General features: G+C 35.1%; 1 protein-coding gene across 2 annotated transcripts in view; it reads left to right on the top strand.

The window, feature by feature from the left end:
* Positions 1 to 25,088, top strand: part of Ptpn4 (protein tyrosine phosphatase non-receptor type 4) — a 133,244-nt gene extending 108,156 nt beyond the window's left edge. For both annotated transcript variants that reach the window (XM_008830873.2, XM_029562405.1), the window contains 7 exons: positions 50 to 140; positions 312 to 373; positions 6,076 to 6,222; positions 7,862 to 7,990; positions 10,304 to 10,452; positions 16,720 to 16,855; positions 22,886 to 25,088. In XM_008830873.2, coding sequence (XP_008829095.1) covers positions 50 to 140; positions 312 to 373; positions 6,076 to 6,222; positions 7,862 to 7,990; positions 10,304 to 10,452; positions 16,720 to 16,855; positions 22,886 to 22,969 — 798 coding nt within the window. In that variant the 3' untranslated portion in view covers positions 22,970 to 25,088. The remainder of the gene's footprint in view (positions 1 to 49; positions 141 to 311; positions 374 to 6,075; positions 6,223 to 7,861; positions 7,991 to 10,303; positions 10,453 to 16,719; positions 16,856 to 22,885) is intronic.
* The last annotated feature ends 585 nt before the right edge of the window (positions 25,089 to 25,673 follow it).

Here is a 25,673-nt window from a genome sequence, read left to right as displayed (position 1 = left end):
TCTAAAAAAACAAAAGAGAACTGTTGATGGATTTTTTTTTTTTTTTAAGCAACTGTATCGGAAAAAACCTGGAATGACAATGTCATGTGCCAAATTACCTCAGAACATTTCCAAAAATAGATACAGAGATATTTCGCCTTGTAAGTATTTATCATTTCTTATCATAAGATTAATCTTTTTAATATAACTTTATTGAAACATTGTTTATGGGAATGTAGTTCAGTGGTAGAACACTGTGTTCAGGCTTCGATGGTTTAATCTCTAGTACCAAAACAAAAAAGAAATTTGTTGTTTCTTTGAAATTTTTTCAGATGATGCTACACGGGTCCTTTTAAAAGGTAATGAAGACTACATCAATGCCAACTATATAAATGTAAGTTTTTTTTTTCTGCCATTGATACTTGAAATAATTGAGGGCATTGTAAATTTTGAGGTTAATTCCTGATATTGAAATTTTTTATCAAATTAATGTTAAAGAAATTTGTTTTGTACTGGTGTTTTGATATGAAGATAGAGCAGTGAAGTAGAGTAATCCAGTCCAGAAATAGATAGAACTATTAATACTAGAATAAGGAATTGGTTTTGGTTATAGTAGAGGCAGCCTTTAAATCACCAGAGATAAAATAAGTAAACTAGTAATTTGGGTTATCTGTCCAAAATATATCATTATAAGGAGGATTATTTCCCCCAACTAGCAGGGGAAAAGATTACCCACAGAATTACAGCAGAAAGTAAAATGAAGGGACTAAAGAGATAGCTTAGACGTTAAGAGCATTTGCTGGTCTTGCAGAGCACCTGAGTTCAGTTTCCAGTACCCACATTGGGCAGCTCAAAACTACCTATAACTCCAGCTCCATGGGATCTGATCCCCTCTTTTAGCCATTGCAGTCACTTATACACATGTACTCAGACATGCACACATACACATAAATAAAAATAAATTTTAATTTAATTTTTTAAAATATTGACTTTATTTTATGTGTATGAGTGTTTTGCCTGAATGTATATAAGTGCACCCATGTCATGTAATGCCCATGGAGGCCAGAAGAGGGCATTGAATTCCTGGAACTACAGTTACAGACAGTTGTTAGCCACCTTGTGGGTGCTGGAAACCAAGCTTGGGTCCTCTACAAGAGCAGTCAGTGCTCTTAACCACTGATCTCTCTCACCAGCCCCTTATTTAATTTTTTAGAAACATAAAATGAACCTTCACTTAAATATCACTGAGCTTCAACCACTGTCAACTCATGACCAGTCTTGTTTTCCTGTCCCCACATCCAGATTGTTTTGTAGCAGAATTGTGTATCGTTTCATATTCATTTATAAATACTCAACCTTGATACTGACATGGTGAAAGCACATCAGTATATAAATTGGTAAAACATGGCCGGGTGTGGTGGCACACACCTTTAATCCCAGCACTCGAGGCAGAGGCAGGTGGATCTCTTTGAGTTCAAGGCCAGCCTGGTCTACTTAGTGAGTTCCAGGACAGCTGGGGCTACAGGGAGACCCTGTCTCAAAAAGACCACCCCCCCAAAAAATCAGGATACAACTTATGCACATGGCATATCTCGTAAAACAAAATCTTGAAAATACTTGAAAGAAATATTTTAGAATTGTGGAATATTTCATCTAGGGGAAGATTTTTGCTAAGCTATTGGATACATGCCTAAGCTACATATAAATAGTTAAGACACATTGGTACCTGTAGTCTCTGCACTTAAAAAGCTGAGGCAGTAGGACCACTTGAATCCAAGCTTTCAAAACCAGCCTGAACAAGACAGCAAGACCTCATCTTAAAAGGACAACAACAAAATGGAGATATACCTCGTCACATTTTTGTCAACTAATCAATACATAACTTCATTTAAAGACTTTTTAAATAAAGGTAATAATGTAAGATCTTTGCTTTTTGGTACACTTGAGTACTGAGATCAAATGACAGTTTGAATTTTTAAAATACAGCCCAGTTAAAATCACAGACATAGGCCAGGCCTATTGGCACAGTATGTAAAACCAGCATTTGAGAGACTGAGGTAGGAAGATCTCAAGTTCATGGCTAATTGGGCTATATAGCAAAACTGTCTGAAACAAACAAAAAAACATGATAAAGGAAGACATAGAAAGAAAATACCAAGTAACATTGTAAACTATATAGCCATTTTCAAGTGTCTATAAAAGTAGAGAGAATTGTATGATGAGTCCCTTATTGTATGCATTACCCAGCTTTAAGATCTGTCAACAAATGGCCAATATTGTTTTAAGTGCTGCACCCTAGATTATTTTTAATTTATTCTCATATGAGCTGGTTATATATTCTTCCTATAAAGACTTTGAAAGTGATTGTGGTAGAGAGGTTACCATGTGACAGTGCCTGAATAAAGACATCCTGACTCTTGGTGTCCTTTAAAACAGAGTGAGCCCAATCTGTTGTCTGAACTTGTTCCTTCTCATGTCTCTAGGAACTATTCTCTTAAACAAAGGACTTTGTGTTTCTTGCAGCAGTACATTCCAGCATGATACTGAAAAAGGAATGAGGAACTTTGTCTGATTTATCAGAGAAGGATTGTCTCCTTCAGATCTTACCTCACCCAGCACAATAAATACAACCATAGACAGATGTTATCAGTCTAATCCAACCTGATGTTTGCAACACAAACTGGGGATAATTCATTTCTTTCAACCGCACACACACACACATGCATACATACATGCACCCCCATTATTCTAGGTCAAGGCAAAAGAAAGGTTATGAGGTATTAAAACTATTTGTTTAGCTTATAAGATAAGCCTAAGGCCTCATAAGGTTGTTTCCAAGATAGTGTCAAATCATCTCAAAACATAAGGTTAACTTGGGTTACAAGGTTAGAAAAGATTCTGATTTATAACAAAATGCTTTCACAAAAAAATCATTTCCACAACTGATGAACTAGAGAATAGTGAATCATTGTTTCTAAGACAAATACAGTTAGGTGTCCATAAACCTGTAGTCACGTTTTGTCAGCAAATCAATACATCACTTCATTTAAAGACTTCTTTAATAGTGATACTGTTAATTTGTTAACATTGAATGCAGTCAACAGTACTGTAGTGTAATTCTTGTCTGAAGGAAACTAATCCATATTTTTTCCACAATGAATATCACAACTGCCTTGCTCTTAAGAACACTAGACAGTACTTCATCACTGTGCTTCCAGACATCACAATCACCAACAGTAAGCACAAACTGTGAAGTGTAGCCAAGTGTGGTGGCAAATATATTTAATCCGAGCACTCAGGAAGCAGAGGCAAGTGTATCTCTGCGTTCAAGGCCAACCTGGTCTACATGGCAAGTTCCAGGACAGCCAGTCCTACATAGTGAGACACTGTCTCCAAAAACAAATTTAAAAAATGTGAAGAATATGGTACTGCATATAGTGGTAGAGGCTACATGTGTGCATTATGATGGTGGGGAGGAAGCAGAGTTGCCATATTTGATGTCTGCTGAAACATTCTTATCTAGCAACTCAAATTCTTTGCTGCTTTTAGTATGTCTACAAATGATCAAGAAACCCCTGCTGATGTTTTGAGGTTACATATAAACTTTTGCAGTTATTGGACTGGAGAGATGGCTTAATGGTTAAAAGTGCTTCCTGTGTAATCATGAGGACCAGAATTCAAATTCTAGTAGTCACATAAGAATGTGGCCATCCTGACAAATGCCTGTAACCCCAGCTCCAAGGGGACAGAGACAGAAGGATTTCTGGAGCTTGCTGGCTTCTACCAAGACTCTAGACCCAAGCCCCAGGTTCAGGGAGAGACCCTGCCTCACTGGTATAGGCAGTCAGAGAGTGATAGAAGATGTGACCTGATATTCTCTTCTGACCTCAGTGTTTGCATAAATTCACATACCTCCCACCTTCCTCCTACCCCTACATGTATATACTTGCCAGACAGAGGCAAATACAAACCAGTGAGCTTTCCCAACAAGTCAAAAGTGCAAAATCAAAATGTAACAAGGATTAGCTGTTTTAATAGGTATCTCATACAAGGATTTGTGAAATATTTTTATGCAAAACCACAATTCTATTATAAGAATTAGAAAATAACTGACACAGTTAAATGAAAAGTACACCCAGTTTACCAAAAAATGTACAAACTGAGACTATAAGGAAGTAGTGTTATTTAATGTATGAGACTGAAAGACTCAAAAATTTGATGCTAACACATTCAAGTCCAGTCCTTTATTTGAAACCTTAGGGCCAAATACTTTGGGATTCAGAATTTTTAGATTTTTTTGAAAGGATATTCAGTCCATGTACCAGTACTATAAGAAGTAAAGTCCCTAGCAGTTTATGGGGCAAGTGCCTTATAATTATTATATTGATATTATATAAATATTCTAACAATGACTAATAGAATATAAATAACTTAGGTCAAAGTCAGATTTTGCTATCAAATGCCAATTTAGTTCAAGTTTAAACATACTAAAAAAACAACTTTGCATTTCAGACTATAGGTAGTTTCAGGAATTACAGATATATTAGTGAGTATGATCAAAAACACATTCCTCATACATTATTGGTTGAAACATGGATTGGCAAAACTTCTCTGGAGAGCAGTTTGATATTATCAGAATTCTAGGTGCACATGCATTTTGATTAGCATTCTCATTTCTTCCTGTTGCCCATATAGATAGATAGATTTTTACATTTGCAAGAAGTGTTATGTTTGCAGAAGAATTCAGTTTAACCTTGTTACTGGTAACAGATAGAATAACTATAGCTTAAATGTCTGTTAAAAAAATTACACCATATTTTTCAGAATGGTTATATAAAAAATGAAGTTTTGTGTACTAATTTTGATATTATCACTCAAAAAATGAGATTCATAAAACACAATACTACCACTTTAAAAATATTTTTACAGAAAAATAGGAAGATAGTTGTATATATAATATCTCTGTGAAAGGGTTATTAAAAACAAGAAAAATTGCCCTTCTGGTGTCACACATACACATACACCCTTTGTAATTCTCTGAATTCCCATCTACGTATATTCCCTTTTTTTCAATTTTAAATGTAGTAAGATGGTGATTCCTCAAAATTTACTCCCTTACTTCATTCTAAAACATTTAGTCTTGAATGACATTCAGTAACTTTAAAAAAAAATGTTTTACTTATTATTTTTGTTTTATGTATATAAGTATATAGCCTGCATGTGTGTAAGTGCACCCTTGTCATGCAGTGCCTATGGAGGGCATTGGGTTCCCCCGGAACTGGAGTTACAAACTCCCTTACTTCATTCTAAAACATTTAGTCTTGAATGACATTCAGTAACTTAAAAAAATGTTTTACTTATTATTTTTGTTTTATGTATATAAGTATGTAGCCTGCATGTGTGTAAGTGCACCCTTGTCATGCAGTGCCTGTGGAGGCCAGAAGAGGGCATTGGGTTCTCCGGAACTGGAGTTACAGTTATTAGCCAATATGTGGATGTTGGGAACCAAACCCAGGTCCTCTACAAGAGTAGCCAGCGCTCTAAACCAATGAGCTATCTCTTCAGCCCTCTAGTAACTCTTTAAATTGTTTTACATGCAAAATTCAAGCTAAAATAAATGGCAGAATTTTTCTTCCTTCGGAAATGTACCAATAAACTACTTAGAGATTTTTTAAATTTCTTTATGAATTCCCTGTCTGATTCTGATACAGAATTCTCTGTAAAGCTCTTTCTTAAACCATGGTACTGCCAGATGTGGTGATGCATCCCTGTAATCCCAGCAGTTGAGAAGTTGATCCTGAGTTTAAGGCCAGCCTGGGCTACATAATGAGACACTCTATTTAAAAAAAAAAATACAGTGTTTTAGGAAATATTTGTATTTAAATCCTTCTCTCCACTAATTGAATGCTGAGTATGTATAACTGTTGGACATTGCCAAGGAAATTTTTTGCAGATAAAATATATTACTTGTAAAGACTATTATACTGATTAGTTTAATAAGATTAGTTGTGTTCACTTTACTATTAATGTATGGTTTTCATATTCCCATATGAAAATTCATAATACAAAGATTTTATCTTAATGTGTTTTTTTAAGATGGAAATTCCTTCTTCAAGTATTATAAATCAGTACATTGCTTGCCAAGGGCCGTTACCACACACTTGTAAAGATTTTTGGCAAATGACTTGGGAACAAGGCTCCTCCATGGTTGTAATGTTGACTACACAAGTTGAACGTGGCAGAGTAAGTTGTTGAATATTACACATTGCTTGGGCTCTTTTCAAATTATATCATGTTTATATACTCAGAATATTCATGCTGATCTTTTAGCCTTTAATCTTTTTGTGATTTCATGATTTGAATAATCACAACTAAATGATTAAGTCTGTGACTACACATATTTGTGCCATAAGTGTTTCCCTTTATCTTCATTGTATTTATTTAAAATAATGTATGTCTGAGAGGCTTGTATCTGGAATATGTAAAGAATTCTCACAAATTACCAGTGAAATGAAAAATCATTTCAAAATTTGAAATAGGATCTGCATTATCCAAAGAATATCTACTAGTGTCTAATAAACATATGAGAAGATGCTGGATATCATCAGGGAAATGCAAATCAAAATCACAGTAATATGCTACTTCAAAGCCAGTAGAATAGCTACAACAAATGAGGAGCATAGAATAACAAGTCTTAGTGATAATGTGGAGAAAATGAAATCCTGGTTGCTCTGCTTCTGAATTTGTAAAAGTGGATACTTTGGGAGCTTGTGGCAGTTCCTCAAAGAAATAAACAGTATAACTCTAATTTAGCAACCTCAGTACTGGATATATCCAAGGAGTTAAAAGAAATGTTCATGCATTCATAGCAGCATTATTCATAATAACCATGAACTAGAAATTCAGACATTCAAATAAAATGTAATATATTCAAATTACTGAAGAATATTTGGTAATAAAAAGAAATGAGGTGCTGATACTTACCACAATGTAGAAAGAAGTGAAGTACTGATATGTACTACATACAACTTGAGTGAACCTGGAAAACATTATACTAAATGAAAAAAGTCCAGTAACAACAAGAATATTACATGATTCCACTTTTATGAAGTGTCTAGAATAGGCTGTCCCATAAGCACAGACAGTAGATTAAGGGCACCTAGGTCTAGTTTGAGAAAGGGATTGGAATGAGATGGAATACAGTGTAACTACTAATGAGTATAGAGATTTTTTTAGGCTATAGTCAAAGTGTTCTAAAAGTCCTTATAGTAATGGCTGCATAATTCTGTAAGTGTACTAAAAACAATTGTGTTTTAAATGGGTGGGGTATATGGTCATAGGGATTGGATTAGAGTTCACAAAATTTTTTGAAAGTCTTATCAAAGTATAACTAAACAGATTGCTTATTATTACAAAGGTCTTTTTTTTTTTTTTAATGACAAAGAAGTGGGGAGAAGAGCCAAGCACAGTGGCGTATGTAACCTTAGAGCTGGAGGGGCAGAGCAAGAACTGGGAGATCCTCTATGTTCTTGTCAGCCAGCCTAGCCAAACTGACAGCTCCAGGTTCAGTGAGAGACCCTTTCTCAAGAAGATAAGGTACAGAGTCATAGAGGAAGGCACCCAACATTGACCTCTAGCCTCCACATGTACACACACACGTACATGCACAGTTACATACATGCTTACACACAAATATATGTACACTAAACATGCATGCAAACAAAATGTTCACAATTGGAACATCTAAATGAAAGGTGTGTGTGAGTTAAATTATTTTGTGTAAGTTCAGAAGTTCTTAAAAAATTAAAACATTTTGAAAATTGGAGAATTTAAATTCCTATGTGTATACATAATTTTGTTTATTCAATCCTGTTGCTATTAGGTCAAATGTCACCAGTATTGGCCAGAACCCACAGGAAGCTCATCCTATGGGTGCTATGAAGTCACCTGCCACTCTGAAGAAGGAAACCCTGCCTATGTCTTCAGAACGATGACACTGTTTAACCAAGAGGTAAGATGGTTGGATGTCTATTCTTAAGAACTGTTAATAAAGACTTTGAAAGCTGAAAATGTCTTTAATCTGAGTAATAGTTACTAAGAAAGCCGGACGTGGTGGCGCAGGCCTTTAATCCCAGCACTCGGAGGCAGAGGCAGGTGGAGCTCTGTGAGTTCAAGGCCAGCCTGGTCTACATAGTGAGTTCCAGGACAGCTGGGGCTACAGGGAGACCCTGTCTCAAAAAGACCAAAAAAAAAAAAAAAAAAAATTAACAAAAAAAAAAAAAATTAATAAAACTGGAGCCGGACGATGTTGAAAGGATGGAAAAAAATATACCAAACAAATGGCACCAAGAAAAAAGCAGGCGTAGCAATCCTAATATCTGCCAAAATAGACTTTAAACTGAAACTCCCCCATCAAAAGACACAGACTATGTGAATGGATTAAGAAATAAAACCCATCTTTTTTTTAAAAAAACAAAAAAAAAAAAAAAAAAAATTTACTAAGAAATATAAAAGTTACTCAACTGGAGCCTGGAAAGATGAGTCAACATTTAAGAGCATTTGTTCCCACAGTCATGAGGACTGTAGTTCAGATCCCAGTGACTATGTAACAAATCAGTCATCACCACAAATACCTGTAACCTCAACTCTGACAGGTCAGAGACAGGAGGTTCTCTAGGACTTGCTGTTGCAGCCTAGCCAAGAGCAAGCCCTAAGTTCAGGGGGAGACCCTGCCTGAAAGGAATGGGCAGAGAGTGATAAAGGAGGACACCTGATGTACCTTTCTGGATTTCACATGTCTGTAAAACACACATTTAAATAAATTATTCAACTGTTTCTCTGCTTTAATGGGGTACTTTAGAATTTTATACATAGTAGTCTGTGCTATAATACATGCATTTTCAACTTCTAGGGCTAAATGTGAATAATCAGTAAAAAGTCTGGTAAATACTACCACTATGCTTATATACAATTTCTGTTCTCAACATAGTCCTTTTTGAACTCTACCTGTAGATTAGCAATGGCCTTTTTCTTTGTATACCATGAGCACCTCAGAACTATGCAAAGACAAATTTGTTTCTAAAGTTTGAACCAAATATAATTGACAAAACAAATTTGCTACCAGATAGAAATACCCATGCATTGATATATACAATGAACAAACAACTATTACTTCATTTCATGGTTTCCTTCTACTTACATGACCTCCCTTTAAGGCAAATGGCAATTCCAGATTCAGTAACGTTAAATGACTAGCTACACGCAAATCCAAGTAACTTGATGATTTAGGTCTTCCTACATAGCCTTTTCAACCTTAAGACTGTCTTACAGAACTTTAGATGTTACTATTTTTCAAGAAAAAAAAAAAAAAAAAAAAAAAACTGAAACTCTGAGATATTAAATGTTCTTATATTCTAATTATATCAACCATGGGCTCCCCAAATGGATTGATCCTTATTTGACTTTGGGTCTTTATGACCTCTGTAGTTTTTAACCTATGTATTTGGGAAATTTTTCAAAAAATGTTATTAAACTTATTTATTTATATGTTGGGGTGGCGGTACATGTGGACATCAGAAGACAACTTGCAGTTGTTAGTTCTCTTCTTCCACTGTATTGATTCTGGGAATCAAACTCAAGTTGTCAGTCTTGATGGGAAGTGCCTTTACTCATTGAGCCATCTCACTGGTTTGAATTGAAATGTTTTTTCTCTAGTTTTCATCTATGTCATGTAAGGATTTTCCTAATTTTCAAAAAAAAAATTATTTTAATTTATTTTTATGTGTGTACCACATGTGTGCAATGCCTGCAGAGACCAGAAGATGGTGCTGGATCCCTTGGGACAGACGTTAAGCACTGTTAGTTGCCATGTGGGTGCTGGAAAGAGAACCCAGTTCCTCTGCAAGAGCAGTTAATGCTCTTAACCACAGAACCATCTAACAGCCCCTGGATTGTTTCAATTTTGCTCACAAATGAAAGTTTTTACTTTACCATTCACCTAAAAATTCTTTTAAGCATTGAAACATTCTCCGACCTTAATTTATTTCTACCTGTTTGATTATCTTGTTAAAAATCTTTACAAATAAGAGAAATTGAGTTATTGAACAGTAGTGAAACAAGCAGCTACTACTTAAAAGGATACAGCTATTTCTTTGAAATATTTTCCTTTTGTTGAAATTTTGGAGTTTAGTGAATTTATGCATTACTTCAGCAGGGGGAAAGGGAAAGTTATTTTTGCTTTCCTTTTAAAATTTAAATTACATAAATGTTTTTATTTTAAAGACAGTGTCAAAGTCAAAGTATATGACTTTTCATTTTCACTTAGAAAAATGAGAGTCGTCAACTCACTCAGATCCAGTACATAGCCTGGCCTGACCATGGAGTCCCTGATGATTCAAGTGACTTTCTGGATTTTGTTTGTCATGTACGAAGTAAGAGGGCTGGAAAGGAAGAGCCTATTGTTGTTCATTGCAGGTATTTTATTTTCTGTTTTTTAAAAAATTTATTGTTATTATTATCATTATTTGTGTATGTGTTGTGTGTGAATGCGTGGTCCTTATGTGCATCTCCATGGAGGCTAGAGGAGGGTATCAGATCCCCTGGAGCTGTAGTGAAAGGCAGTTGTGAACTGTTTGACATGGGTGCTAGGATCTGAACTCAGGTCCTCTGGAAGAGCAAGAAGGGCTCTTAAATACTGAGCCATTTCCTCAGGCTCTTATTTCTTATCTTTAATGACTGAAAAATTGATTGCATATTGTCAATTTTAAAGGGAATACATGCTGTATTTTGGCTTTATACTGCAATTAATACTGTGATATTTAGAACTCAAAGCTGTGCTCTGAAGGTAGAAGACAAAGTATGTTCTAATACAACAATTTGTCAGAAACTATAAGAAATAAAAATAATAGCTATTTTACTGATTCTTTTCCTGTGTTAACTTCCCTGAAATTGCAGTGTGTCTTATAATTGACTGTAACTGAAATCTAATGAAATACAGTATTATAGGTGTTTATATGTGTTTATGTCACTGTAACAAAATATTTCTAACTAGGTCATTTATAAAAATAATACATTTCTAGTAGTTTTGAAATGCAAAGCTAAGTGTGGTCAGCAGAAGCCCCTAGTACACAAAGACAGGGCACTAATAAAGTGAAGACAGCCTTTGTCAATATTCACACTTGTCCAGTTCAGAAAGAAGCAGCTCCAAAAGTACTTCTTTGCCTTTGTATTTCCTATTTCTTTTTCTTTCTACTATAGTATAGATGCAGCATTTTAACTATCTTGCTGCTTTCTTTTGTGATTGTTTTTTGAGAGAGTGTCATGTAACCTAGGCTAAATTCTCTACATAACCATGAACTCCTGACCTTGAACTCCTGATTGCCCTGCCTCCACTTCCTAACCCTGGGACTACTTGTGTATTATTCCCTTGTATTACATTTATTTATAATTTTTAGCTATATAGCATGTTCTATATTATTTTTGACATTTTCTTTGGTCATTGATGGTATATTACAGGTTTTGATCTATTTTAACTGTAATTATATATCTCATTCAGTTTGATGTTATTACTGTTAGGTGAGTTTGTTTTCTCCTCCTTGAGTGGTGTGGGGAATTGAGCCCTCAGGAGTAAACTCACTAAGAAGACCCCCAAATAAAACTGGAAGGCAGATTCAAACAACAAAGGCACAGATTGCAACACAGTAACATATACACACACATAAACAAAAAGCAAGGCAACATGATTCTAATCATAATTCCTCAGTTACTCAGTTCAAAGATACGAGGATGGATAAAATGTTGAAGAATTCAAGCATTTTCCTTTAAAAGTAATCAGTGAAATCAAAGAGCGCATAAACCAGAAGGTGAATGTACTAAGACATTCACTTTGGGAACTAGAAAGAAAACCATCAAAGTGGGTTAGAAAGTAAGCAAAATGAGTGAGAATTATTTGCACATGAATAGAAATGTTTCAGTCCCTGGGTCTTACCCACATGGTAGAAGGAGAGAAGTGACCCCAAAAGTTGTCCTCTTACCTCCATACATGTGCCATGGTATGCAGGCCCACACATATGCACACATACACACATAAAAGTAAATGAAAAAAAAAAAAAAAAAAAGGAAAGCATCACCAATAGACTAGACCAAGCAACAACAACAAAAGAACATCACAAATGGTGGATGAGGTTGCAGAAATAACTACATTCAAATGTCAGTGAAAGTAAAACAAAGCAGACAAAATAAATCACAACCACAGGTTCCAAAAACTCTAAGATATGATTAAGAGACCAAACCCAAGAAATAGAAGGTTCCAAAGTAAAAGCTAGTGGCATAGAAAATCTGTTCAATGAAACTATAGCAGAGGACTTTTCAAATCTAGGGAAGAATTGAACATCTAAGCACAAGAAGTGTTTAGAGCCCCATATATACATGGCCAGAGAACATCCTCTCCATAGCTTACTGTACTCCAGATGCCAAAAGAACAAAACAAAGTAACAATGTTAAAAACTGTTGGAGGACCTGGCATAGTGCCCACGTGCCTTTAATCTCAGCACTCACAAGGTAGAGGCAGGCATATCTGTGTGAATTTGAAGACACCCTGTATATAGTGAGTTCTAGGCTAGCTAGAACTGCAGAGTGAGACCCTGTCTTTAAAAAACTGTAGGATAATAACAGCAACTCACTTGTAAAGGTAAAGACATTAGTTCACTTGACAGAAACCCTACAGAGCCAGGAAAACATGGAGTGATCTTTTTTAAATTATTTTTATTTTACATGTATGAATGTATTGCCTGCATGTATGTAAATGCACCCATGTTGTACAATACTTGCAGAGGTCAGAAGAGAGCATCAGATTCCCCTGGAACAGACAGTTGTTAGCCACCATGTGGGTGCTGGGAATCGAACCAGGGTTCTCGAGGAGCCTCTACAAGAGCAGCCAGTGCTTTTAACTGCTGAGACATGTCTCCAGCCCCAGAATGATATATTTCAAGGCTTGAAAGTAAATAACAAGAAGACTGATACATACAACAAAGCTGTTTTTTAAAATTGACAGAAATAAGGGTATTTCAAAACAAACATAAACTAAACCAGTTCAGGACCACCAAGTCGACATTGCAGCAAGGAATCTTAAACAGGGGAGTAAGAAAGTCAGTCTCAATTAAGAGAGCCCAAGAAAGAATAAATTTTAGGAGAGGAATAAATGACCAAAGGAGGACTAAGACTCCATTGTGCCCAACACAGTTAACCAGCAAACAAACGCTTAATAAAATAGGGGGAAAGAACAAACAATCTAACCAACCACAATAACAACCAGAAAAAATTTCAGGAGAGAAGAAGGAGAAACAGAAGGAGCATACCTCGACATACTAAAGGCTGTATACAATAAATCTATAGCTAATATTACACTAAATGCAGAAAAACTGAATACAGTTCCTCTAAAATCAGAAATGTCAATTCATTTATTCAGCATAGTGCTCTATACCATATACAATATAGTGCCTAAAATTTTAGAACAATAAGGTAAGAGAAAGAAAAGTGATATAAATAATAAAGGATGAAATTAAATTTGATCCTGTATTTGAAAGACCCTGAAGACTCCACTAGAAAACTCTTAGCTCATGAAAAGCACTTTCAGCAAAGTAGTAGGATATAAAATCAGCATACAAAACTTGGTAGCTTTCCCATATATAAATAACAAACTTGTCAAGAAAGAATTCAGGAGAAAAATTCCAGTCATAATAGCTTCAAAAATAAAATACCTAGAGATAAACATAATCAAAGACCTCAACAATAAAAGCTTTAATAAAAACACTGAAGAAAGTACTTGAATACACTGAAAGATGAACAGACCACCTCTGCTCATGGATTTCCAAAATTAATATTGTTAAAAACATTTGTTACTAAAAGGACTCTACAGATTCAACACAATCCTTGTCAAAATCCCAGTGACATTTTCCACAGAACTGGAATCAGCAGTCCTAAAATTCATATAGGCAGGGTGTTGTGGTGCACGCCTATAATCCTAGCACTTGGGAGGCAGGTGATCTCTGTGAAATCCAAGCAAGCCTGGTCTCCATAGCAAGTTCCAGGTCAGCTGTGGCTACAGGGTGACCCTGTCCCAAAAAGACCAAAAAAAATTTTTTTAAATTCATATGGAAGCACAGAAGACCCTGAATAACAAACAATAGTCATAAGCAGAAAGAGGTATCATGGGACTGGAGAAATGGCTCAGTGGTTAGGAGTACTGGCTGTTCTTGACAAGGACCTAGGTTCAATTCCTACCACCTGCATGATGGCTAACAACCATCTATAACTCTAATTTCAGGGGAATATGATGCTCTCTTCTGATCTTCCTAGGCATTGCTCAACATGTGTGTACTTACATACATACAAGCAATAAACTCATACACGTAAAATAAAAATAATAAAATATTTTAAAAAGGAAATAATGAAGTATCCCAATACCTGATCTCATTGTATAGCCATAGTAACAAAAACAGCATTGTACTGACACAAAAACAGACATGGAGACAATGGGCTAGAATAAAGAGCCTAAAAATTACACCTAATTTTTGAAAATCATAAAAAACATACAGTGCAATAAAAGACAGCCGCCTCAATACATAGTGCTGGGGTTACTGGCTGTCCACTTGTAGAAGGATGAAACTAGATTCATATCTCTTGCCCTGCATTAATATCAATGAGAATGAATCAGAAACCTTAATATAAAGACTTGAACATCTGAAATTGCTAGAGGAAAACTTAGGTAAGACACTTCGAGATATACTCAAGGACTTTATGAAAAAAAATTCAATAGCTCAGAATGTAGTTGCAAGAACTGACAAAATGGGATTAGAACAAGTTAAAAGCTTCTGCACAATGAAGAAAATAATCACCAGAATGAAGAGACACCCCATGGAATAGTAGAAAATATTTGCCAGCTGTACACCTGACAAGGTTAATATCTAGAAAGAACAAAAACACCAAAATATCAATCCATACATAGGCAAATAAGTTTAGCTAACAGTTCTCAAAAGAAGTAATGCAAATAGTTGATAACTATATGAAGAAAAAACAATGTTCAACATCTCTCAGCCATCAGGGAAATGAAAATTAAAATAGCTTTGACATTCCATCTCACCCCACTCAGAATAAGCATCATCAAGAAAACAAATGATGATGATGATGATGATATGGTGGAAGAGGAACACTTATTCACTTCTAGTGAGAGTATAAACTAATGCAATCATTATGGAAATCAATATGTATGTTCCTCAAATATAGAACAACCATATGACCCAGACATACCATTCTTGAGTGTATACTTGAAACACAGGTGCCAGGTCAACATACCACAGAGATAGTTAACAGAGATACTATATTTATTGCTGCACTATTCACAATAGCTAAGATATGGAGCCAGTCTAGATGCCTAGCAACTGATGGATGGATGGGTGGATGGATGGATGGATGGATGAAGAAAAGGTGGTATACAGGTATAATGAATTGAATGTAACTAAGAATGAAAATATATCATTTGTAAGAAAGTTGATAGAACCAGAGATCATCATACTAAGCAAAATAAGCCAGACTCAGAAAGACAGATATTGCATGTTTTTGCTAATTTTCTGGGGTAAAAAATGACATGAAAGTAAAAGAGGACTTTGAGAGGGTAGAAAGGAAAGGGAGGGGAGAAAGTAATGGGCTAAACAAAATGTTGCATGTTTTCTTTCTCTCATACAGAATCTAGATTTAAATATACACATATATTTATATATACATAAATATGTATATATATGACATGAAAGCTAAAGGGGTACTAATGAGGGAAGGAAGGAGACCAGTGGGGGAGGGGGCAGGTAGTGGGGGTTTTAAAGAGGGGCAAAGTACAATGTTATATGAAAATGTTATAATGAAACCCATCATTTTGTATGCTAGCTTTAAAAAGTTTTTTTAAAGAGGCTGGTGTTAAGCTGGGCATGGTGGTGCACACCTTTAGCCTCAGCACTTTGGAGGCAGAGGCAGGCAGATCTCTGTGATCTATATAGTGAGTTCCAGGACAGCTGGGACTACAGAGGGACCCTGTCTCAAAAAAATAAATAAATAAAAATAATGAGGCTACTGTAAGGAATGGTGAAATGTGTACCTATTTTATATTATAGAAGTCTTCATGTTTGCATTTCCAGGCATTCCTCTTAACTATATCAGTGGAAAGTTTAATTTAAATTAATTTTGTCTAAAATGTTAACTTTGGTCTGGAGAGATGGCTCAGCAGTTAAGACCACTGGTTGCTCTTGCAAAGGACCTGGGTTCAGTTCCTAGCACCCACATAGCAGCTAACAACTGTCCATAACTCTAGTTCTAAGTGATCTGATGCCCTCTTCTGGCTTCTGCAGGCATTGCTTGACATGGATACACTTATATAAACACAGGCAAAACACTCATATACATAAAATAATAAATTTTAAAAATTAAAAATAGTAAGTTAAGGTATAAAATATTATTGTCTTTTATGCATTTGTTAATGATTTCTTATTTTACATATTACTTTGCGTTTTAAAATATATTTAGCATGTTCAAAATTGACGTGCTATTTCTATGAAGTAAAACCTTAAAATTAATTTTTTCTTTACTGTAATTCAGTACTTTCCATTACTGTGATTCAGAACTTTCTGCAGAAAAACCATAAGAAATATAACCATTGTATCACTAAAACCATGCCGATTTGTCTCTTTATTTTAGTGCTGGGATTGGAAGGACTGGGGTTCTTATTACTATGGAAACAGCCATGTGTCTCATTGAATGCAATCAGCCAGTTTATCCGCTAGACATTGTAAGAACAATGAGAGATCAAAGAGCCATGATGATCCAAACACCTGTAAGTACTATGCTTCATGTGTATCCTAAACATGATGCATACACACACACATATGTCATATACACCCACTGTATATCCCAGGCTGGTACAGAACTCATGTGAAAGTCAAAGGACAACTTACAGGAGTTGGTTCTCTTCTTTTAACATGTGTGTCCCATGGATCAAACTCAGGTCATCAGATTTGGCAACAAGTTTTTTTACCCCTAAGCATTAGCCCTTGGTTTTGGCTTTTTGTTTGTTTTTTTAACTTTTACTTTTTGATTATATCATTTAAAGCCCCAGTTTTGAACTGGAGATATAGTTCAGTGGTAGAGTGCTAGACTAACATGTACAAGGCCCTGGATTCAATCCCCAGCACCTCAAAAATAAATAACCCAAATTTTTTAGTTTCAATGAATTCTGGTATATCTAATTTTTTCTTCGTGACTTACTCTTTTTCCTTTTTTATTGTTTGATAATTTCATACATGCATATAATGTTTTTTGATCAATCCCTCCATCTCTCCACTCCCAGACTTCCCTTATAACCCCCACACTTTTCCCTCCTAACTTCATGTATTCTTATTTTTAAAACCACTGAGTCCACTGAGTGCTACCCCTATATTCATGGGTGTAAGATGGTCTACTGGAGCTTAGATAGCCTGACTGACTGGGAACTCAGGGATCCTCCTGCCTGTGCCTTCTGAGCATCTCCCCACAACTTACATTTTTGTTGTTGTTTACTCTTCCCTGTTTTTCTGAGAAGTTTGCAGTTTGGGGGTCAAACATTTAGCTCTGTAATCCATATTGAGTTAATTTTTTCAGTATGGTTTGAGGTAGGATTCTAGCTTCATCGTTTTGCATGCTTATCTAGTTGAGTTCAGCCCATTTTCAAAAAGTGTCAAGTTTTATTTCTGGACTTTGAGTTCTCTTCCACTGATCCGTGTATCTGTTCCAATGCTGGAACTATCCTACCTTCATTTAGCTTTGTTGAAGAATTTAAACTGGAAATGTTTTATCGTGTGTATCTCCAACTCTGTTCTTTTCCAAAATTGTTTTACCTGTTAGAATTCTTCCCATTTCCATATGGATTTTAGAATCAGTTTGCCCTTTTGGCAAAAACAAAAACAAAACAAAACAAAAAAACCTTACAACCTGATAGAGATTTTCTATACTTGTCTATCCTTTGACTAAATATTCAGGCTTGTCACTTTATTTAGATCTTTAATTTCTTTCAGTGATGCCTTTTAATTTATTCTTAAATGTTGCCTTTTTGTTCCTATTTTGAATGACATTTTTTACTTATTTCATTTTGCAGCTATTTATTGCTTAAGCAAAAAAACGCAGTTGATTTTGTGTAATGTTTCTTGTATCTTGCTGAAATCATTTATTAATCAGTGAATTGTTTTGTTGTTATTGTTGGGAGTGTATTTTTTATTAAGATTTTCTTGGAATAAAATCATATCTGCAGCACTTGGGAGCCAGAGGCGGATAGATCTCTGTGAGTTTGAATCTCTGTGAGCTCCAGGCCTGCCAAAAAATGTCACAAAAAATGAAAAAGCAAAAAACAAAAATATCATGCTATCTATTGAGATAGTTAGCTTTTTTCCTATTTAAGTAGAGCTTTCTCTCTCTCGATCGCTCGCTCGCACGCACGCGCACACACACATACAGTTTTTCACTTCTTCTTCCATAAGTCTCTTGGCTGGAACCTCCAGTACAGTACTGAATAGAAGTGGTGATCACAACAATTTTTCTGACTTGGGGGCAAAGATCTTCAAATTCTGCCTCTAAATATAGGAGCCATAAGGTTTTTGGTTTTGTTTTGTTTTGTTTTTTTACAATTGCCCTTTATCAGGTTGAAGAAGTTCATCTGCTAATAGTTGTTAAGTGTTTCTAAAAGAAGTTCAGTTTTGTTGATGGCTTTTTCTACATCTGAAATTATCTCGTGTGTGTGTGTGTGTGTGTGTGTGTGTGTTTCTTTTATTCTGTTAGTGTGGCATATTGCTTTTGGGATTGCTAAATTGACCTTTGCCTGATGGTTCATGCCTGTAATCTCAGAACAGAGAATTTTGTGAATTCCAGGCCTGCCTGAGGTAGTGTGGAAAACCTGTCTCAAAAAAATTAAAAATTGACCTTGAATTCCTGAGATAAATCTGACCAGCATATACTCTTTTACTGTTTTTATTTGGTTTGCTAGCATTTTCTTGAGCTTTTTGAATCTGTATTTTTTACATAATACAGGTTTTCCTTCTTAATAGTGGTGAAATACACATAACAAAATTTATCATTTTAATCATTTTAAGTGCAATGTAGTAGTATTGAGCATACTCACATTGTTGTGCAACTAACCCTGGACTTGTTCGTTCTGCAGAACCAATATACCAATTAAACAACTCTTCATGACCTCCTTCTCCCTTTCTCCTAGTAACCACTATTCTACTTTCTGTTTCTGAATTTGACTATCTAGATGCATTGTATATAAGTAGAGTCATAAAGTATTTGCTTATCTGTAACTGCCTTATTTCAGTTTGTTAATGCCTCAGAGTTCATCCATTTTCTGGCACATGCCAGACTCTCCTTTCTGTTCAAGACTGGATTATGTTCAGTTGTGCATGCATACTACATTTGTTTAACCATTCCTCCCGTCAGTGGACATGTGGCTTGCTTCTACCTTTTGTCTGTTATGAGTAGTGCTGTATGATGGGGAGTAGGTAAAATATCTCTTTGTGACTGCACTTTTATTTCTCTCATAGCTGTATCCAGAAGTGATGTTTTTGGGTCATAACTTTTATAATGATTGTTTTTATAATTTGTTTGAAATCAGTGTTCAAACTGAACATTTGGGTTGGTTTATATGTCTCTGAAGTTTCTTTTAATCAAAACTTCCTTCTCTGTCTCTTGTCTTTTTTCTTGCAACTCATTTAATAAACAAACCAACTTATTTGTACTTTGTCATTTCCCATAGTCCGAAGTTTGTTGATCTGTATCCTCAGGGTGGTGGTCTCTGTACTTCCTAAAAGTGACAAATTGATCCTGAATTTGTGCAGTTCAGGTGTCCTTCAAGAAGTACATGATGTCTGTTCATCTTTCTTTATGTGAGGTTAGCACTATTAGGTGATCTATGTCTACATTCCTTTATCATTGTGTCTGTAGTGATGACCTAATTGTTTCTTTCTTCATTTAGTAACTCGATTGATTCTTTAAAGAAAAAAACTTGTATGAATTAACAAATGGGCTAATTTGTATTGAAAAGCAAGCTAAATATTTGATTCTTTTCTTTGATTTACAACTGTTTTATTTTCTTTTACCATGTTGGCATGGAACCCAAAGCTTCATATGTGCCACACAAGTTCTCTACCATTGAGCTGCTGTACTGCCAGCTCAGAATTTCAGTATGAGTTAGTTTGCTAGTTTCCTCAAGTACCCACTGACCTTTTTTTGTTATTTCAAAATTGTGGAAATAAACATATTTGATGTGTTTTCTAGTTACTTTGATGTGTTTTCTAGTTACTTTTCTTAATGCTGACCAAAATTGTCCCATTTTTGGCTTCTGAGTCTTTTTGTTAAGGCTATAATAACTAAGGCTGGAGAGACAGCTCAGCGCTTTAGAACACTTGCTGTTCTTCCAGAAGACTCAGGTTCCATTATCAGCACCCACATGGAGGATAACAACTGTCCATTCACTCTAGTTCCAAGGGATCCAACACCCTCTTCTGGCCTCCACAGGCATTGCATGCACATGGTGCACTTACTTACATGCAAGCAAAACAGTCATCCATATAAAATGAAAATAATAAAATATTTTTAAAGAGTATAATAACTGTTAACTTCCTTGCTCTCAGAAAAAAATACTGAGAAATTATGTTAGATGCTACCCTCTGAGTACTAGGGGTTTCTCTCTAAAACTTTTGAATCACCTGATCTATGAGATATGCTTAATGAGTTAATATCAATTTAGGACTGTGGTAGATTTACTTTAGCCTCCTTTATATTTACCTTGCCTATTTTCTCCTTTCTTGATTAACAAGAATACCTGTTCTCTACAACACTGGCAGTGAAAGACTATGAGTATCAGAAGTAGGCTTCTGTTCTTTCTAATGCTGCCTGCTACAGTCACAAGAACAACAGTATATATTACTATATAAACAGCATGGAACAGAGCTTTCAGTTTCTCTACAATTCTGTTTTACCTTTGGGTATATATGCAAGAGATAGTCAAATTACTGTCTTAAAGTTCCTTGAAGTAACCCCCATCAATGTGGTAACATCATCAACTTCACACATGCACATTGATTTGTTTTGGGATAGTCTGTTTAGGGAATTTAAAATTTTTTATTTGTATTTTATGTGTATGAGTTTTTGCCTGCATGTATGTGCACCATGTGCTTGCAGTACCCTTGGAGGCCAGAAGGAGGTGTTGGATCTCCTGGAACTGGAGTTACAGATGGTTGTGAGCTACCATGTGGGTGTTGGAACTGAACCCAAATACTCTACAAAAACAGCAAGTACTCTTACTTGCTGAGCCATCTCTCCAACCCCTTAGGGAGATTTTTTAGAAATAAATATTAAATCTGTAAAAGAAGAAAGGCGTGGGGCTGGAGAGATGGCTCAGCAGTTAAGAACACTGGTTGTTCTTGCAGAAGACCCAGGTTCCAATCCCAGCATCCACATGGCAGCTAACAATTGTCCATAACTCCAGTTCCAGGGGATCCGACAGCCTCTTCTGTCCTCAGCAGGCATTCATTGCACAACACAGATGCACTTACCTACATGCAGGCCATACACACATACATATAAAATAAAAATAATAAATAAAATATTTTTAAAGGGAGAAAGGTATATTTAATGAAATCTGGTTTTTATTCCTTTATTCCTCTCTTGTTCACTTTTCTCTCCATCCTTTCTTGGAAAAACTAAAGATTTAGCATTTTCTTAAAAAAAAAGATACACTGTAATATATTTCTCCTTTTATTCTTTAAAATATTTATTGTTTTTATTTTGTGTGTATGAGTGAATTGTTTGCATGAATGTAAGTGCACCTGTACCACAATGCCTGTGGACATCAAAAGAGAGCATTAGATTTCCCTGGAACTGGAGATACAGACGGTTGTTAGCTGCTACCTGGGTGGTGGGAATCAAACCCAGGTCCTTTGCAAGAGCAGCCAGTACTCTTAACTTTCTGAGCCATGTTTCCAACCCCTCCTTTCTTTTATAAAGTTATATTATATACACTTTATATACCTTGCCTTAAACTTTTTTTTGTTTTTGTGACAGAGAGTGTGTAGTGTATGCACACATGTGTGTGCAAGTGCATATGTGGAGGCCAGAAGATGATATTATATATCCTGTTCTATCACTGTCTATCTTATTCCCTTGAGAAAAGGTCTCTCATTGAACCAGGAGCTGGGCTAGTTTTGTGCCCCCCCCTCCAGTGTTGGGGTTACAGTCACACCCAGCCATGCCTAGCTTTTTACATGGAACTTATGGAAATTTTCTTCCCTCAGCCTCCCAAGTGCTGGAGTTATAGGTATGAGCCACCTTAATGACTACTTTGCTTTTATTCACTTAACAAAATATCCTGGAATCATTCTACAATAGTCTGTAGACTTTTTTTCCTTTTATTCTTAGCTAAATAGTAATCCATTGCTAGGACATACCTTAGATTACTTGCTTCATTTATGCCAATTTGCATCGTTTCCACTTATTTTGGTTTCAAAGAAGTGAATATGTAGTTTCAAATTTTTTTTTAGTTTTTATCTTTTGGATAGATTTTCTAGATGTGCGATTACTGGGTCCAAAAGCAAAATAATAACATTTTATTAGATACTCTCTAATTACTCTTTGTAGTTTCAGTATTTTAACATTTCTAACCAGCAGTGTCTTGAGTTTTTCCAAAAAAGTGTAATGTCAGATGTTTTTTAACTTTTTGTCCATCTATTGGTAAAAATTTTAGCATTGTGTTATTTTTCTTTTATAAGACAAGGTGTTTGTCAGCTTTCAGTTTTCTGGATTTTCTGATCAATTGTTTTTTTCCCTTTGTATTTTTCAGAGTCAATACAGATTTGTTTGTGAAGCTATTTTGAAAGTTTATGAAGAAGGCTTTGTTAAACCCTTAACATCATCAAATAAATAAGAAAAAAAAATTCTGGGATATGTGTTGGAAAACTGCTTTTTGTTACATTCACTGTGCCATAATACTGCTCACAGGAAATGGCATCTCACACAAAAAATGAAGAACTCAAAAAAACTTTGAAAACTTCAGCACTGTTGCACTTTAAGAAAGAAAGTCACTCAAAATCTTTAACTCATTTGTTTGAAACTATTTCCTGCTTTGCTCTGAACTAATAGTTTAAAACTGAATACATTCAGAATGATGAAATTTTTAGGTGGTTCCATGCAGTCCCCTCTGGTAGAATTGCCACAGACAAGGCTCAGAACTCTCATCTCTGTTATACACTTGTACCTTGAAAGCGAAAAGAAGTGAGCATCAGGAGTCCACTCTGGTCTTTTCCAGTGGCTCATGTACTTACCTGATTACCAGATATTATTTTTCAAATGTTAGCAATACCATTCTCAATGTTAGCCAGTACACTGCCTATGGATGCAGCACGTCTTCCCTGACACACCCCTCTAGAGACCTGCTGTTGAGAAGAAAGGCGAATTTGCTGTTCCCAAGAAATGCTGCACAGTGTCCATTACCAGCATCTTATAGAAAGTATAACTATGAATCTACAGATTTTCTTGGATTTAATAATGTAACTTATATTTATCATAAGGTTGGCTTATTCCAAATCATGTGATTTCACATTCTTGATGTAAAGGAATGCATGCATCGTGTCTTAACCCTTTAAGTGCCTTGAGACATCGTTGTCTAATGAAAAGGCACTCATTTGACCCCATAGGAGGTATGTATGTATACTGTACATTCTTAAATTTTTATGTATTTTGCATAAGTTCGCAATTTTAAAAACAGCTTCTTGTTTTGAGAGTTATACAAAGAAGGGTAAAGAAATTTTGTTTCTTTCTCAATACTTGTATTTTGCCATAAAAAGCCAAGATAGCTGTGTTCTGTTGAGTGTACGCTCTGCTGCTATGGAATTGTTCAAAATCTGTACATTCCTTTACTGAGGGACAGGGGTTAAGGTTTAGCAGTTTAACTTTATTTTCTTTTTTCTTGGTCTTTTTGAAAGTGGCTTTATTCTTCATGTTTCATATTTACTTTATCCCTAACTTTTAAAATAATGTCTAACATGAACATTAGTGATAAACATATTGCTACTCTAAGCTAAAGTTAGAGAACAGTTAATTAGCTGGGATTTAATTTATTCCTATAACTGAAGTGCTAACCTCCAGCACTCATTTCAGTGCACCTCAAGCTTTCTTTACACTAGTCTTTTGGTTGAGATTCTTCAGACAAGGAATTAAATATTATCTACTTATTTCTAAATATAACCCCAGAGTAGAATGAGGTGGTTTTTTTTTTTTGTCATTTTGTATATAATTACATTCTTCCAATTTATATATGCCTATTAAATTATAAGCATGTTAATGAGACTTTCGACTGTCCAGCCTGACTTAGGATCCAACTCCCATTAAGGATATGTGTATTTTCTTATCAGCTTCATTTGTTTTTAAGTCTACACAGAAAAAAACTTTAAAATTGCCCAGTTTAATATAAGTGAAAATTTGCTCAGCTACTCAAATGTTATTTTATATAATGATTTTATATAGGTGTATTATTTGATAGTAGTTACAAAATATTTCTGTGTAGTCTTAATAAAGTATAGGGTCCAATGGTAGATATTTTGAAATGCCATTTAGTTTGGGAGGATGTGCATTTTTAAAATTTTAGTAAAATCCTAGTTATATCATTTTACATATTCAAAATCCATAATAGTAAATAAATTTCAGGAAGTTAAGCTCCTAAACATTAATGGCTGGGATACCAAATTATCATTTTAGTATTCCTAGTATTTGTCATAAAGAGAGGAGTAAACATACCTTTTATGTCAAAGGGATGTCCTCTTGTCCTGATTTCACACTCAAAACAATAGAAGATAATCAGTGTCTTAGTTGAACATTCCATTCTCTACCCAGAGGTAAATGTAGTTTAGACTGATAGAATGGCATTACAGATTGAAAAGGGAAATCATGTTGGAGATCTACACATTAAAGAACTATTTCAGTGGATGTTTTTAGCCTAAATTTAAAAAAAAAAAAATCTGTCCTGGGACTGGAGAGATGGCTCAGTGGTTAAGAATACGACATGGGTGCACTTACCTACACGCAGGCAATACACACATACACATAAAATAAAAATAAATTTTAAAAATTTAAAAAAATCTGTCCTCACCACATAGACATAAAATGACATCTATAGGCAAAAATAGGAGTTGTATAGATGTTGGCAGGCAAATGTGATTTTCTTGTTCTTTAATTTAGGACTTTGTTCAGACTTCTATAGTTAGCTCTACAGTTGGTGATGAGCGCTGCTGCCTCTTTAATCATTAGTGCCTCTCTTTAAGTCACATTGTGTTAGAAGTGTAGAGCTACATTTAAATTTTTCGTATAAAGTTCTCATCTTGGAGCTACCCTCCATCAATATTTTTATGTGTAAAAAGGCCAAATTTTAAAAAGCATTATTTATTAGGCTCTTAAATTTAAAATAATCTTTCACAAATTCTTAATATGGAGATGCTGATTAAACTTCCCTTTTTACTAACATATAAGACTATCCATTATACCTATCTATATAAATGGATTCCTAGAAATAATGCTACCTTTCATATGCCAAGTAGTCCTAGACTCTACCCATATCTATATAATATTGTACAAAG

Source organism: Nannospalax galili, unplaced genomic scaffold (assembly GCF_000622305.1).
Source record: "Nannospalax galili isolate Female #2095 unplaced genomic scaffold, S.galili_v1.0 scaffold633, whole genome shotgun sequence".
NCBI lineage: Eukaryota > Metazoa > Chordata > Mammalia > Rodentia > Spalacidae > Nannospalax > Nannospalax galili.
Note: the sequence above shows the minus strand (reverse complement) of the source record. Positions and strands in the feature narration are given on the sequence as shown.